Source organism: Ictidomys tridecemlineatus, chromosome 3 (assembly GCF_052094955.1).
Source record: "Ictidomys tridecemlineatus isolate mIctTri1 chromosome 3, mIctTri1.hap1, whole genome shotgun sequence".
Lineage (NCBI taxonomy): Eukaryota > Metazoa > Chordata > Mammalia > Rodentia > Sciuridae > Ictidomys > Ictidomys tridecemlineatus.
Window position 1 is genome coordinate 130,146,536 of NC_135479.1, and position 17,661 is coordinate 130,164,196.

General features: G+C 34.5%; 1 protein-coding gene across 4 annotated transcripts in view; it reads left to right on the forward strand.

The window, feature by feature from the left end:
* The window catches only part of Vps8 (VPS8 subunit of CORVET complex), a 256,842-nt gene that overhangs the window by 111,379 nt on the left and 127,802 nt on the right, over nucleotides 1-17,661 (forward strand). For all 4 annotated transcript variants that reach the window (XR_013436694.1, XM_013361064.4, XM_078043811.1 and 1 more), the window contains 5 exons: nucleotides 5,630-5,701; nucleotides 10,362-10,481; nucleotides 11,710-11,766; nucleotides 15,839-15,921; nucleotides 16,890-16,974. Coding sequence is in view for 3 of the 4 variants with exons in the window: in XM_013361064.4 (XP_013216518.2) it covers nucleotides 5,630-5,701; nucleotides 10,362-10,481; nucleotides 11,710-11,766; nucleotides 15,839-15,921; nucleotides 16,890-16,974 (417 nt within the window). In the remaining variant the exon portion in view is untranslated. The remainder of the gene's footprint in view (nucleotides 1-5,629; nucleotides 5,702-10,361; nucleotides 10,482-11,709; nucleotides 11,767-15,838; nucleotides 15,922-16,889; nucleotides 16,975-17,661) is intronic.

Sequence of the window (17,661 nt, forward strand, 5' to 3'; positions counted from 1 at the left end):
CCTAAAACTAAAAAATAAATATATAAAAAAAGCCAAACTAAAGTTACAACATTAGCAATGCAATACAGAGCAAATTGGGGATGATTAGATTAAGATGATTTCCACTTATATTTGCATATGTAAATTATTTGTCAGTATATACTCTCTATTAATACTCTAAGCATTTTTTTACAATCAGCATATGTTTTCATAATTAATATTAACATCTGGCTACAAAAGTTCTTCAAAATGTTCTGTATCATTAATTAATAACACCCTATTATATAATATAAATATATGTATGTGTATATATATATATATATATGTATGTGTGTGTGTGTGTGTGTGTATGTATATATATCAAGAATACCCTACTACTATATATTATGGATCATAGCAACATCTTACAAGTACTTGCATTCTTAGTATTCTTCTAAAAAACTTGAACTTTTCTTCTTTAATTAAATTTTAAAATTCTGAGATTTGTCATTATCAGATTGTTTTTCCCATGTCAACAATACACCTATGGTCATTTCATGGTTATTTCTGACAAAAATCAATGTCCTTTTCTAACACCACTTCCAGCTTCCTCTTTGGATAACTCACTTTTAGGTCATTTTTGCTAACATTCCCATGCAAAGCAGTTTTAGACATAAAAAATAACTTTTGAAGAATATATTGATTTTCACAGAGGATCTGGTTTATGAGAGTTACATTGGATTTTTATTTTACTACTTAAAAGTCTATTTAGCAAAAACTTTAAAAAACAAACAAACTTTTCAGTCTTCACAATGTGGCAGCCTACTCCACTTGTATAGATTGAACAGAACTTAGGTCCTCTGGCAACTACTTTCCCTGGCATGATTTCCCGTTGGCTACCACCCAGGGTTCATTGACTAATAATCCTATCAAAGTTATAGTCAAGATGTGGTCAAGAATTCCTGATTATTTTCTGAATTATACTCAATCTCAAGAACCTCAATATGACTTCAGTCTTAACTCACTGCATCTTTTCTCTGCAAGATATTTCCACATCAGCCAATAATAAACTCCAATCTCCTGTTTTCATCAACTAAAAAGTAATATTGGTTTAAAATGAGAAATCTCTTAAGAAATTATTATGTAAAAGAATGTTATTAGGATGAACAAACACATTGTAGTTTCTAAAATGACTTTAAAAGTTTTCCCCCCATTATTCTACTGTACATTATAGAACTACCTTAATATGATTTCTACAATAAGATGAAAATAAAATGAAAGTACAGTTGAAAAAAAATAATTAACTTTGTAAGATGGGTCAGATCTCCCTGTGAGCATATATTACTTTTTTAAGTTGAATAATAAACTATTAAATTATTCTAAAAAGATAAGTACCCATCAGAATGTTATTATATCATAGCTTGAATTGGTTTAATTTGAAAATCTGACTTCAGCAGCCATAACTTTAGTTTCATAAAAAGAAGGGAAAAGAAACTCAGAACTGGAGGTTAGGTCTAGTTGGTTTAGACCTTGGACCTCTACAGGAGAACATAAGTTGGCACTTAGGCAAAAAGAAACAGGAAATGATGGGGGTTTGGGGAAGAGTGGTAGAGAAAACAAAGAATTTTGCATGATTTAAATTTTTTTAAAATATATTTAGTTGCAAATGGACATAATTTCTTTCTTTCTTTTTTTCTTTCTTTATTTATTTTTATGTGGTGCTGGGGATCAAACCCAATGCCTCATTTGTGTTAGGCAAGCACTCTACGACTGAGCTATAATGCCAGCCCTAATTTTTATTTTTTAAAGGCTGTGGTAGTACTGAAGCACAATTGGTATTATGTCAATGTCTGAATTATGATATTGGCATTTATAGTAAGGCTGCAGAATGGTCTCTTTCTCTTATTTGCTTGGAAAATATCTGAGTGCCTAGTATATTCTCTGTGTTAGGGGATATTATACTAACTGGGGGATGTATCCCTAACTGACAAGATGTAAATCCTGCCCTCATGGAGGAAGTGGATCCAGACTTGTAGGTAACACATTATACCACAGTGTAACACATGCCTTAGGGGAAGTGCAGAATGCTTTGGGAACACTTAGGAGGGGCACCTAAAGAAAATTAAGGAAGATTTCTTGGATGAAATGATACTCATACCAAATCTCAAGGATGAGTAGAAGTTCAGTGAAGAGTACAGAAAGATATTCTAGGCAGAAGGTCAGAATATATTTTCAAAAGCCTGGAAATGAGACAGACCAATGAGTACTCAAGTAGAAAAAAAGTTCAGCATGTCTGCATCTTTAAATATAGGAAGAAGTTCAGAAAGAAATATATATAGAGAGGCAGACACTGGCCTTGTAATCTATAGTAAGAAATTTGGGTTTTATTCTACAAAAGTAGGTCACTGTTGAAGCCTTTTAGGAAGAGGAATATCATGATTTAAAGAGATTCCCCTCTGACTCTTTTGTCTTAGTCAGTTTGAGCCTATAACAAAACACCATAGATTGAGTGGTGTATAAATAAAAAGAAATTTGTTTCTTACATTTTTTGGAAGCTGGGAATTCAAAGGTCAAGGTGATGGCAGATTCTGTTTCATGTGTGGCCTTCTTGCTGTGTTCTCATGTGGTGCAAATGGGCAAAGGATGTCTCTGGAGCCTGTTTTGTAAGGTTTCTAATCCCATTCATGAGGGCTTTGCCCTCATGTTCTAATCATCTCTGAAAGGGCTCACCTCCTAATACTGTCATATTGGTAATTCAATTTTCAGAATGAATTTGGAGGGGGTAGAGACAAACATTAAACCATAGCATGTGGAAAATTGATTGAAATGAAATAAGATTGGAGATGAGATCTGGTAGCAAATTTTTGGAGTCATATAGATAAAACATAATGGTGGCTTAAATTTGGACAGTGGCAATATGGATAACCAAGATGTGAAAAGACAGGGCTAATTATATAGTTAGATACAAAGGCTTCCAGAATTCTGACATGGTGAACTAGAATTACAGTGGTGAAATATTTACTATCTGAAATATTTACTAACTGAAATATTTACTATCTGGCTCTTTATAGAGAATGTCTGTTGACTCCTGGATTAGGATTTAGCTTGCTGTCATTATCATCCAGAAACCCCATAGTAAATTTTAAGGGACTCCAGAAGAAGATTTTATGCCTAAATTCACAGATTAGTTTAAACTAGGGTTTTAAGTCCACCTTTGGTTAAGCAACTGTAATTCTCCATTAAGACATCTTTGCTTATTATTCCTCTAACAAACATTGAATATTTAGAAGCATCTTTGTGGCATGATAATGTTCTAGCAATGATGTGCCATTTTGGTGGCAGTTGTTAACTACCACCAAAATATGTCATTATGTGTATCATAACATTCACACTGTAGTATGTCACCACTTAATTATATTTATAGAAACAGATTTTCAGTATCTGTTTCAGAACAGTGACTGCATGCTGCCAAAAGGAAAGTGGCTAAGAAAATTCTTTTCTCTTTGCTGTCACTGCTGTAGTTTTTAAAATACATTTGTTAATGCTCCATGCTTTCGTGTTTTAGATGAATAGCACTTACATTAGCAGATTGTACCCTGTGTATCTACAGAGTGACATCTCATCCCAGCAGACTGGGATGAGGGTGAGAGAGAAACGTGTGTGTGTGTGTGTGTGTGTGTGTGTGTGTCTGTGTCTGTGTGTGTGTGTGGCATTCCCATATGTCAAAAGATATAACTGAGAAATTTTCTATTGTATTTTCTTGAATTCAAGCAGGGTCATATTTAACCCACATAAAACATAAAAATATCTTCTGATTGAGCTTTCCAGATTAAGAGATCCTATAATCTCCTTGGTAACTCATTTCAGGATTTCTCAACTAACTGGCAGCAAAGCAGACTAGTTGAAAAAAGAAAAAGGGGGGGTGGGTAGGAAAGATGGTGGAATGCAATGGACATCTTTACCCTGGGTACACATATGATTTCACAGTGGTGTGACACTACTTCATGTACAACCAAAGAAGTGAAAAATTGTGTTCCATCTGTGTACATTGTCTCAAAAAGCATTCTGCTGTCATGTATAACTGATTAGAACCAATTTTTTAAAAGATATTCTGTTTTTCTCTGTAAATAATTAGAGAATTCAAAAGTCATTTTTAAAGCACTTTTTGTGTGCCAGATAAGAGAATGAAAGAAAAGGCATGCTAATAGAGCAATGGCATTTGGAGAAGCTGGGGCAATTCAGGGCCCGTTTAAAGACCAGCAAGTATTCTGGTTTGAATAGAACTCTGAGGTACTCCTAAAAGTTCATAGCTATGAAATTCCATTTTGGGAGAAAGGTAACCTATTGGGACGATATATGGTCCATTGTTTTGTTGTTATTTTGGTACCTGGAATTGAACTCAAGGGCACTCGACCACTGAGCCACATCCCCAACCCTATTTTGTATTTTATTTAGAGACAGGGTCTCACTGAGTTGCTTAGCGCATTGCTGTTGCTGAGGCTGGTTTTGAACTCACAAATCCTCCTACCTCGGCCTCTTGAGCTGCTGGGATGGACCATTGTTCTTGATTCAAGAAAATAGCAGTAACTTATTGCTGGGTGGATTTAAACATTTCTCAGACCCAAATGTGCTAAGTGAAAACAATAAGAAAGATCTTGAAGTCTTCTGTCAATTTCTTATATAGGACACATTCTAATTTCCACTATTGGATAATGGATACAATTTCAGTTCCTTCATGTATAAATCCTGTATGTTCTAGGTATTTATGTGACATCCCGTTATCATATATTGCCAAACAGAATCTGGTGTAGTCATTTTCTTTGATACATGTTATATTTAAAATATATTTGGTCCATTTAAGCACTAATATAAAATAAAAAAGTACTTTATTTGGCAATGATTTGAGGTTAAGATATCTAATTTTTTTAAGTAGAGTTAAAAATTTTAACATTTAGACATTTTTTACCATAATAATCTGTCTTTGAATATCCATTTTTCTAAATTGTCATGTAAATTATGGGAGTTATTTTTCATGACAATTAATAAGCAGCATTTCAGTTGTTTCTAAGTAACAGATTGAATGATGTCTGAGTCTGTGGTATTTCATCCATCTGTTCTGACCTTTGTTTCCAAATTTCCACTTGCCATTAGTGTTCTTTCTTTTCTTTACACACTCATAGCCTTCTTTGGGATAGCGTTACTTTTTCAAACGATTCTTGGTTGTATGATAACCACTACATATACATACACACACACACACACACACACACACACACACACACACACATATATGAAATATATAAATATTTCTTAGTGACTGATTTTTTAAGAGAGAGAATTTTTTTTAATATTTATATTTTAGTTTTTGGTGGACACATCTTTGTTTGTATGTGGTGCTGAGGATCGAACCTGGGCCGCACGCATGCCAGGCGAGTGCGCTTGAGCCACATCCCCAGCCCCAGTGACTGATTTTTTTTTAAGGTCTTAGAAATATTAAGCACTCTAACTTTTTACTTGAGTTCCTAAAAATAACTTATCATTAAAGGTGTATAAGAAAATGTAGAGTGGTTATCATATTTGGGAATTTACTTGGATTTTATCCACAAAGAATTTAATGTTTCCTTTTCAAATTTGCAAGTAATAATTACTTTTAAACATTTCTCCTTTTTAGACTTTTGAAGATTTTAAAAATGACAAGCAAGCTGTGGAATATCAACAACGCATTGTGGATATTTTGTTGAAAGTAAGCATTCAATGATTACATGTCTTTGTATTGATATTTATAAGACAAGAGAATTGAACCATTTTATATCAGGTTCTAAAATAATCTTGTTTAGTGAAGTTTTTGTTGCAGCATGTCTTATAATTTTATTATGGTGTCTTGGTGCTCAAGAGCTAAATGGAATATTCAGCATTAATATTCTGTTTCAAACTGGATACTGGGATACAGAATACTACTCTTGAGAAATGCACATTGTGGTAATTCCGTGTTATGTGATCATGTGCTTTGAGAAAATAATGTGAAGAATCTTCAGTGTCTTCCAGCATCATTTCATTGCTATGGTGGTGCCATATTTTTACTGTGAATCTGAGACGACAGGTGACACTTAAGAATTATTTTAGGGGGCTGGGGTTGTAGCTCAGTGCTAGAGCATTTGCCCAGCATTTGTGAGGTACTGAGTTTGATTCTCAGCACCATTTATAAATAAATAAAATAAAGGTCCACTAACAACTAAAAATATATTTTAAAAAAATGATTTGAGGAATACAGAGATGACCATCCCAATATGAATTTTACTAGATTCAGTAAAAAGCTATTTTGAGATTCATATTCTTGCTAATGAACAAATGCAGAGACAGATTCCCGTCTTTCCCATCTGCACAACTTCCTGTAGGCTTTTTGTTGGAAGCTTAGAGTTTTTATTCTATTCATCTGGCTGTAAAATGGAGTTTTCTTCCTCTTAATGACTTTAAGATTATTTTGGAAAAGAGACAGAATTAAAATGTTCTCTAATTGTGCATATCATCTATGCATGTATGTACCAGTGTATTACATTTATACTAGTTTTTTATAATATTCAAAGCACATTTATAGCATATACATTATCTCTTTGAACTGTTGATTAATCTGAACTCTATTTATTAAACTTGTAAGATAGGCAGTGATGAATATGAGAATAGTGTTGCTAAATTCCCAGGTAATTCCAGTTTAATCTAGATGGTTAGTATGGGAAAACTTCACCTGGGTTCCCCAGGGACCTTTCTAAATGATCTCTCTATTCCTAATGTTTCTCCTTCTCTAATATTTTTCTGTGGCTTCCTGTTAGGTCAGTTGGATTTAAGTTCTGCTATGATTGAGAAAAAACACATAATGGTCATATTTTAATTGTGATATCATCCTTGGAAATTTATTTTTCTCATATAAATTTGGAGGTAGGCAATTTAATCTGGTAGAATAGGTTTGCAAATTGAATCAGGATTCATCTTCCTTCTGTCTTACTATTATACTTAGTACCTGTTTTGTGTCTTTTGGTTCAAAATGGCTGCTCAGGCTCCAGACATCACCTCCACATTCTAGCCAGCCTGGATACAAAAAGAAATTCAGAAGGAAATGTGTCCTGTCATTAAGGAAGCTTCTGAACCAAAGGCTGAATGTTTTGTCTGATATGTGGGTGCTGATTCACAGTAGTCGGGGTGGGGGATAGAGGTACTTTGTATTATACAGAGGGGAGGGAGTCAACAGAGGAGAGGGGGCCTGGGGGTAGGAATGATAGTAGAATGAATCGGACATTATTGCCCTATGTGCCTATATGATTACATGATCTGTGTAACTCTACATCATTTACAACCAGAAGAATGAAAAGTTATATTGATATGTTGAAATGCATTCTACTGTCATGTATAACTAATTAGAAAAATAAAAAGTTAAAAGAAAAAAAAGGAAGCTTCTGAGAGGTTGTGTACTATAATTCTGCTTGCATCATAATGTCCAGAATTAGGGTAGATGGCCCTTAGCTGCTAAGAGAGACTGAGATATATAGTCTTGTGTTCTGGTTAACCACAAGCTTATCTAAAAATTAGGAGTTCTGTTTCTAAGTTGGGAGGGAAGAATAGATGTTGGACCATGTTTTAATTTCATAAGAAAATGGCAGTCTGGGTACTTAATAAAGAAAAGAGATTTATTTAACTCACAGTTTTGGAAGCTGAAAGTTCAAGATTGGGTGACCCCATTTGTTTCATCTATGGTGAGGGCCCCTTTGGCTGTGTCACGGTATGGTAGATGGGACAGAGGGAGTGTGCAGAAGAGGGAATGATCACATGGTAAGTCAGGAAGCCAGTGATTCGGGGTCAGGCTCACTCTTAATATTGATAATATTTGCCTCAGGTCAGTGAAGAGTGAACTTTGGAGATTATTTTTCTCATTCTGGTAATGGAATTGTACTAACTTGTTAAAACATTCTTTGGAGAGAGGCAATGAGAGTGGGAGCACAGGCAGTGACCAGAGAACAGATAAATGGGCATCGTTAAGTGTGATGGCTGCAGACACAGAGGGAGGAAATGCTTAATTCATGATTTCTTACAAGATTTCCCAGGAAATTTTATAAGTACAGTCTCTGAACTATTTCAAAGGTAGAAAATGGGGAATTTGTAAGATGATAACCAATAGAGACTTGCTGAAGTGGCAAGGAAATTGGCTGTCAGTTGAAACAGTTATTGTAAAAGGTGTTTGTAGGGTCAGACAATTTAGGGGCTTCCACTTACAAAGCAAAGGGCTAACAGGAGAGAAAAGCAGCAGTGGGGCCCAAGAGTATAGTCCTAGAAAAGGGACCTGCACACTGAGATGGTTAATGGCTGAGGACTTTAAAGCTGTGGAAAGCTCTTTGAATACTCTGGACTGGAATGTATATGTGTGCATATGGGTATGGATAGAAAGGGATTTTATAACTTAAACTGTGCTTGTACTCTGATAATGGTTATACGGTTGAAGAAGTGGTAATTGCTGGGCTGAGACCTATTGATAGGTAAAAGTGACAGATATGCTACCAGAAAAGGCAGATCAGGAGCCAGGCCCTAGGGAGTGCTATATAATAAGATTAATCTTACACTTCACTTTAAATGGAGGATAGAAGAGAGAGAGTGGAACTTCTTAACAGGTGTACTATTCCCTAATTTGTGATAGAGTTGCTCCCATGAATTCAGCTAGCCCAAAATAATACAGATCTTCCCTCACAAATTTCTGCATTCTCTCTTTATTAATGGCATCGTATGCTACTGGTCAATAATGCTCAAATCCGTCCTTTTTTACTGTTCTTTTAATGACACACATAGGAATCCTGTCCTGTCTCCTCTCTCTGCAGTGCCTTTGTACCTGTTCCTTGTTCCATTTTGGTGCCATTGCCCCAGTTCAGAACTCCTTTTCTCTCTGTGGGACCTTTGTAGTCACTTGCGTGTTGGTATCCCTGCCTTCTCTTTCTTCCTTCTGATATTTTTCCTGTATACTATTAACAAGATACTTTCCTAAGTACAGTACTGATCACAATCTACTTTCCTGACTAAACACATTTAGTAGCTCTTCAGTTTTCTTTTTTTCCCCATATTTTTAAAAAAAGTATTCTTTATTTGTTTTTTTCTAGATATACATGGCAGTAGAGTGTATTTTGACATATTATACATACATGGAGTATAACTTATTCTGATTAGAATTCCCATTCTTATGGCTGTACATGATCCATGTAATTGGTGCATTATAGTTGTACATAAAGGTGGGATTTGTTGTTGCATCTTTATATACACACAACAGAACAACATGATTTGACCAATACCATTTCCTGGTATTTCCCTTTTCTTGTGTCCTGGTCCCTTTCCTCTACTCTACTGATCTCCCTTCGATTTTCATGAGATTACCCACTACCTTTCTTTTACTTTTTCCTCTCTAGCTTCTATGCATGGCTCTCTAATTTTCTGTAGACTAAATTCAGATTCCTTAGGGTGGCAAGTCTTCTTAGTCTGATTTTTCCTCTCCCTTCAGGCATGCTGCTGCATCCTAATGGAACTTTACAGTTTCCAGAACAAACTATGTCCATGCTGTTGCTCACCCTCTTCTCTCTGCTGACATTTCCCCTGCCAGAGGTTCTGTGTGGCTTTTCTGCTTAGCTTAAAAGCTGTTTTTCTCATTTCTTCTCAAATTCCTTCATAAGCCAATTCAACTAAATTTTCTGCACTGTAAAATTATTTGTGCCCTTATAATAGTGTAATTGTATAATGTCTTTTATTTAATGTGTTTACCCATCTTGCTTCTTTTCTAGTTCATAATTCCCTTAAAAGCTCCTGTCAGATTCCCTGGGGATTCAGGAAATGAGGGCTGAATTAAAGCAAAGTACTGACTGGAATTTGGTTACTCTGTGTGGTTGTAAAATATCTGTTGTACATAACAGCAGCTCAAGAACTTCCTAGTAACAAGGCAGGCCGGCTGTAACTGATTTCTTTTTCTGGGGTGCCTTTACTGGATGGTTATCTCATTTTAAACCCCAAAGCAACTCTCTTCATCTCTTGTTGATAGATTTTTAATAGGGTTATTTAAATTTAACTTTACTAGAATTCTATAAGAATTCCAGAGGGAAACATGATTACTAGTTCTTTGAACTCTTATATTCCCTCTTTAACAATTTAGTTCTCTTTCAAATTGTGCTATATATATGCTCAAAGTCACTAAAATGTTTTCCTTTCAGAGCATGCAAGTAGTTATGCTCCTTCCCTGAATGGTATTGAACTAATTTTTGCACAGTCAATTAAAGAATCTTTTCATGAGTCTTTAGTAATGAGGCTCCCCCCTTCTAATTGTATATTTTTATTTGCATCAAACCAGATAATGTATTGAATAAATGGTTTCTTTGGCTCACCAGGTTATGGTGGAGAATTCAGATTTTACTCCCTCACAAGTTGGGTGTCTCTTTACGTTCCTTGCTCGACAGCTTGCAAAACCTGACAATACCTTATTTGTGAACAGAACCCTCTTTGATCAGGTAAGTGTCTTAAAAGTGAGGACCAGAATTTTTTCTCTGTTCATAGAAAGTATACTGGATTGCCCTGTTTCTTAAAATGACAGACTATTAGATAAATGTCTTATCAAGGACAGGCATGTTAAGGTTTTGGATCTAAATTCTGTGTGTGTGTGTGTGTGTGTGTGTGTGTGTGTGTGTGTGTGTCTGTCTGTCTGTCTGTCTGTCTGTCTGTCTGCCTGCCTGCCTGCCTGCCTTCCTTAATGATGTGTTCTTGGTAATAAGACTTTGCCTAAACACTTGGTATTATGGGAGTGTGATTATTAGGGATTTTGTTTTCTCATTTATTTTCTTGCTGTAAATTACCTAGAAATATTGGCTCAAGATATTTCTGATTTAAGAATTACCTCTTCAAGCTGGGCATAGTGCCACACACCTGTTTTCCAGCAACTTAGCAAGGTCCTAAGCAAATTAGTGAGACTCGATCTCAAAATGAAAAATAAAAAGGACTGGGGGATGTAGCTCAGTGGTTCAACTGAAAAAAAAAAGTCACCCCATCATTATTGGTAGTAAGACTATGTTGATAAAAAGATTACTTATGGAAAAGCTAAAGGTATTACTTACTTACTGAAGGTATCTTCTAATCTCCCTTAAATATCTCCTACATATCCATAGGTGACAAAGAAAACACTTGGTGGGAGAAAGTAGCCCATAATGACTAACATTTTACTGAGCCTTTCATAGTACCAGGCACTGCTTAAAGCTTTTAATGTACATGTTTAACTCAATCTTCCTAATGATTTTGAAATAGGTGCCGTTATCCTCATTTTACAGATGATGCCTGGAGAGGTGAAATAACTCACCCACTCATACTTAGTGATAGTAATAGTAATGCTATTGTCATGTATTGGTAAGGTTAGGATTTAAATCCAAGTGTCCAGCATAAGGTCCATGCTTGCTCCATTTATGGAATCCAGGAACTTAAGGTATACAGCTGACACTGCCTTCTAGCTGTGTTTCTGAACAATAAAGAAACATGTGCATTTGGCACATATGAAATGGTTTGCATGATTGACTTTGATGTTTTCATGTACTGGGCAGTTGGTTGGGAAGGTCCTGCATATTGTGATATTTGTTATGGCCAAGTGTGAATAAATTTTTGATATTAAAAGATAGTTATTGCTGTTTCCATTATTACAGTGTTATAGTATGAGAGCTGATATTCAGTAAAGATTACCTTTTCTTTGGCCAGGTACTTGAATTCCTCTGTAGTCCTGATGATGACTCCCGACACTCTGAAAGACAGCAGGTTTGAACTCCTAGAATTTATTTTACTAAAGGATGGGAAAAAAGTCAGAGTAAGCCAGAAAGAACTCTTTTGTGCTAGGCCTCTCTAGACAGAAGGGAGAAAGGACTTGTGCCAAACTGTAACTCTAAACTAAAGATAGTGGCAACCAGAAAATAGTGTGGGTGCTTGTGTAAGGAACTTATATCAGACTAAATACCTAGACAGGGGCCTGTCTTGCATACAGCATGACTCCAAAGAGAATACTTCATCTTTGCCTTTATGTAACAATAGTTTGTATTGCTGTCCTCTGCATTCCACCAGTATCATCAGTCTAGTAAACACTGCTGGTTGCTCTGGCCCTGAACCAAAAAGGCTACAGGATTCTTTGTGTTGGCACACTAAATTTTGGGAGTTCCTTATGTTCCCATGCCTAGGGTTTATCATTCTGCAGACTATAATCTATCTCCCCCTCCATTAGTCTCTGTGAGATAACGACTGATTACCTCTTCCCTCTGTTCATGCCACTTTGTTGAGGGTCCTTTCTTGGAGTAAAATTCTTTGAAAGCTCATGCATTCTAAAGCTGAGCACTAAGAGACTCAGCCTACATAAAATTGATAGCCAAACTTTGTCAGGTAACTGAACTAAAAAAGTTAAGTATTTTGAGGGTTGTGCTGACTTGTGGTTGTAGTGCACAGCTCACAAGTTGAGACTCAAATGAAGAGCATAAAATTACAGCAGTAACCCCTTTGTCTGCACAACTGTGTCCCAGAGATTACTGCAGACTATCTTAAGAAAGAACAGCTGCTAAGGTGTTGTTTACCTCATAAATTATATTGAACTAATAATATTGAGGGTCCCCTCATTTTGTCCTTGTTTTCTCTATTGGCAGCAAATGTAGATCATGGTATGCATGATATTATCTAAATAAAATGATAAAAACATTTAGTATAATACCTAAACAGAAAGAAAAGCCAAATCTACATATATGCCAAACCTTGGAATGTCATCATAGTATGAGATATATATATATATATATATTAATTAATTAATTACTGGGTGTCCACTTTGAGATTATCTAGTTCTCCCCCTTGCCTCATTTTAGAAACATAAAAACCATTGAAGTAAGTTGTTCAAGGTCATAGTTAAGATTAGAACAGAACTTCTAGCCCAACACTCATTCTCTTGTTATATATCAAATTTTGTTTATGAAGTATTTCTTAGTGTATTTCATTGGTATGCTGATAAATACGTAACAACTGCTTCTCCAAATATACTTCTGACATGAATGAATATTGGTTGATATTTTCACTTATGTAAATGTCCAAGATGGAAGTCAGAAAGCATGTCAGAACTTTACTCACTCATCAGTAAATGCTTGCTGAAATAGAAAAATTTTTGAGTATTGGACAAATAATGCCTCAGTTTTTTGTTTTCTTCACAATGCAGTGTCTATAGACATTTACACCTTTTAAGTTTAATTGCCTTATTAATATTTTTATCACTTTCTTAACCAGGGATTTGTAAACTTTCTCCATAAAGAGCCAAAGATTAAATATTTTAGATTTTGTGGGACACACACACAATATATATATAATCAATTCTTTCTTTCTTTCTTTCTTTCTTTCTTTCTTTCTTTCTTTCTTTCTTTCTTTCTTTCTTTCTTTCTTTCTTTCTTTCTTTCAACTATCCTTTTAAATTTTATTGTTTAGGGCTGGGGCTGGGGCTCAGTGGTAAAGCACATGTGAGGCACTGTATTCAATCCGCAGCACCACATAAAACAAATAAATAAAGATGTTGTATCCATCTACAATTAAAAAAAATTAAATGGAATATTTAGCCAGATAAGAAGGTGCATGTCTGTAATCCCAGCAACTGGGGAGGCTGAGGCAGGAAGATTGCAAGTGCAAGACCAGTTTGGGCAACTTGGTGAGACCCTGTCTCAAAATGAAAAATTTTAAAAAGGTTGGGGAGTAGCTCAGTGGTAGAGTACCCTTGGGTTCAATCTTCAGTATCAGGAAAGAAAAAAATAACATTTTAATACCATTTTGCTAATTTGTAGCATTTGCCAATTTCCATGGTTTAAGTACTATCACTGTGGCTGAATGAATTTACTAAAGGGTTGTCACTGAACATGGAGTTGAAAAGATGCACAGTAGCACATTTATTTATAATATTTCTACCATTTAGATGCAGTTATATGTAAATAACCTCAAGTGTATATAATATAAAATACAATAAAACATTTAGGAATGAGTGACTTTTGAATATCAGTTATCTTTGTTTTTAATTTATTTAATTGTTAATATAATTTGATTTTTCATAGAAGCTCTTTTTAATAATGAGTTTGCAAAATTCTTGAAAATTTAACAGTTTCAGTGTATTGCTAAGATGAACTTCTCCAATGACATTTTTATTATTGTATTTCAAATTGGCACAGCAGATACAATTCACTTCATATTTATTATATATAACAGTACATTATGTTCTCCAAATGGACTAAATTTGGGTTCTAAAATGTACAATTTGGATAGTTTTTATTTAATTTGAAACAATAAAAATTTATTATGTTAAAAAAATAATTTTGTTAGATGGTTTCTTAAAGTTCTGAGAATGGTCACGTTACTCTGGATTCTGAATTTAGATGCCAGAGAGACCTTTCTCATACTGTTTTAATGACTGTGTAATGCCTTAGTTGTTTTTTGAGGTTTATTTAAAATATTGATGAACCCTGCTCAACATTCTAGTCCTTTTTTTATTCATTTACTTAGGATGGTAAAAATTATATGAGCTGCGATATTTTTTTTATTGTTGTAAAATATACATAACATAGATGTACCATTTTAAGCATACAGTCCAGTGGTATTAGGTATATTCACATTGTTGTACAATCATCATCACCATCCATTGCCAGAACTTTTTCATCTTCCCAAACTGAACTTTTTGCATTAAACAGGTACTCCCCATTCCTTAATCCCCCATCCCCTGACAGCCATCCTTCTACTTTTTGACTTTGGATATTTTTATTCTAGATTTCTTACATAAGTGCAATTACACAGTATCTTTTCTTTTATTTTTAACTTATTTCACTTATTAAAATATCTTTGAATTTATCCATGTTTCACCATATGTCAGAATTTTCTTCCTTTTTTAAAGCCAAATAATATCACATTGTATGTGTATACCACATTTTGTTTATCCATTCACCTTTGATGGACCTTTAGGTCATTTCTGGATTTAGAATATTTTGCATAGTGCTATTATGAAAAAAAAACAATGTTTTGTTTTTTAAAATTAGCATGTAAACATTGATACTATATGTGGACAACAGATTTTTTTTACTTATTTATTTATTTTTAATTTTCAGTGGACACAATATCTTTATTTTTTTTTTAATGTGGTGTTGAGGATTGAACCCAGCGCCCCGTGCATGCCAGGCGAATGTGCTACCACTTGAGCCACATCCCCAGCCCTGGACAACAGATTCTAAAGAACCATAGGATATAAAACTGTCAATAGCCGGCCACAATGACCTGTAATCCAAGCGGCTCAGGGGGCTGAGGCAGGAGAATCTCAAGTTCAAAGCCAGCCTCAACAAAAAGCTAGGTGCTAAACAACTCAGTGAGACTCTGTCTCTAAATAAAATACAAAATAGGGCTGGAGATGTGGCTCAGTGGTTGAGTGCCACTGAGTTCAATCCCTGGTACCACACTGACACCTCCCCAACACCCACCCCCCACCACCAAAAAATAAAAAAAATAAAGTGCCAAGCAAAAACTCCCTTCTTAAAAAGATATATACTGACATTTTTAGCTTTGAGATCAGATCAGTATTCTAACAAGGCTTTATTTGCAAATACTGTGGCATTCTGGCGATGTTTGAAAAGCAGAGCTATCTATTATAAGACTTTTAAATACAATATGGTCAACATTTTAATGGCAGTAGTCCCATGCATATGTGAAAGTGAGCCAAAATACCAAGTAAGAGTATAAAAGAAAAAAATGCTATGGTCTGCATGGTTAAATGGATCCTTATAAAGCTAGTAAATAAAAATAAATTCCAAAATGTTTTTACTCATTTATTTTAAATGTACAGGTTCTTTTAGAATTGCTGCAGGCTGGAGGTATTGTTCAATTTGAAGAGAGTCGGCTCATCCGTATGGCAGAAAAAGCTGAATTGTAAGTTGTTTTGAAGCCATATATTAGTTTTCCATACAACTATTAAGTTATATTCATCTAACTTGAAGCCCAGTTTATTGATGCATTGCTGCTTTTTTAATTAAGAAAGGTTATACAAATAACAACACCACCAAAAACCTAAGTATGAATGTTTTGGCCGTCAGTTGAATTCTAGAAATTGGTAAATTTTGTAGGATTTTATGAGATAAATTTAAAATGTTTGTTTTTTACATTTGTTTTAATATGAAGGCAAAACTGCAAACTTAAAATGTTTTATTATTTTAGATTTTTAAGACTTAATATTTCATGGTGTTTTATAAATTTTTCTGACAATTATATAAAATAAAAATAATGCAGAATTTAACATAGTAAATAAGATGCAATATGCTAACACTTTTCTTTGCATAGTTCATTGAATGTTTTGACATACTTTGAACAGAGACTTCACATAAAATTTTTGCATATTATTTATTAATAGCTAACTTTTTGATTCTTATGTGACACATTGTTTTCTTAACATTCTTTGTACCCAGCTTTGAAATTTCTTATAAACATAGCATTCAGAAGCATCTTAAACTTATTATATATTATTATTATATTTAATATTATTATATTAATATATAATTATTATATTATATATTCATCTCCCTTATATATTTAATGAAAGTTGAGTATCCCTTCTCTGAAACACTTAGGAGAGGAAGTATTTTACATTTTAGAATTTGAAATATTTGTATGTGCCTTACCTATTGAGCATTCCTAATATGAAAATCCAATATCTGAAATGCTGTGATGTCAAAAATTCTTTAAGTCTTGTAGATTAAGAGTGCTCAACTGTATAATTTTATTTAACAGTAGAAATCACATTATTAATTTAAAAAAATATCAATCTGTATGTTATGAGATAGCAATAAACTAATATCCACCTGCCTGTATGGTACACTGAAGTTTTTCCTTTTACATTCTAGCTATCAAATTTGTGAATTTATGTATGAGCGAGAACACCAATATGACAAAATTATTGATTGCTACTTGCGTGACCCACTGAGAGAGGTAAGTTAAGAGACTTCTTTGCTCTTTTTTCTCAGTCCTCCTGCCCTTATCACATAGAAATAACTATTCATTAGAAATACTTAGACATATGTTTGCTGACCCAAGGTTTTCTTCATTTATTCACCAGTTTTTACTGAGTCTCTGGTTTAAGCCAAGTCCATATTGATAATTAAAAGAGAGATAGTTTCTGCAATTTTTAAATTTAAAAATTTAGTAATAGAGACTGGTAACAAATAAAACCAAGTATAAAATTATAAATTATGATAGGTACTAGGGAAGAGAAACTGGGTACCACTTTGAAGGATAATGGGGAACTGACTTATACAAAGAAGCCAGAAAAGTTATCTCAGAGAAAGTGACGTATAAAGTGAGTTTTGGAATTTGAGAAGCCAGTCAAGCAAAGAGCCATATGGAAAGGATATGTAATATTTTTGCTTCCAGTGATCCCTGTTTACATCGCTAATTTCATCTCAAAACATTCTTGCACTGGGCAAGGTGGCACACACCTGTAATCTCAGTGGCTGGGGAGGCTGAGGAAGGAGTTCAAACCCAGCCTCAGCAAAAGCAAGGTGCAAAGGCAACTCAGTGAGACCCTGTCTCTAAAGAAAATACAAAATAGGGTTGGGGATGTGGCTCAGTGGTTGAGTACCCCTGAGTCCAATCCCCAGTACCCGACCCCGCCTCTTG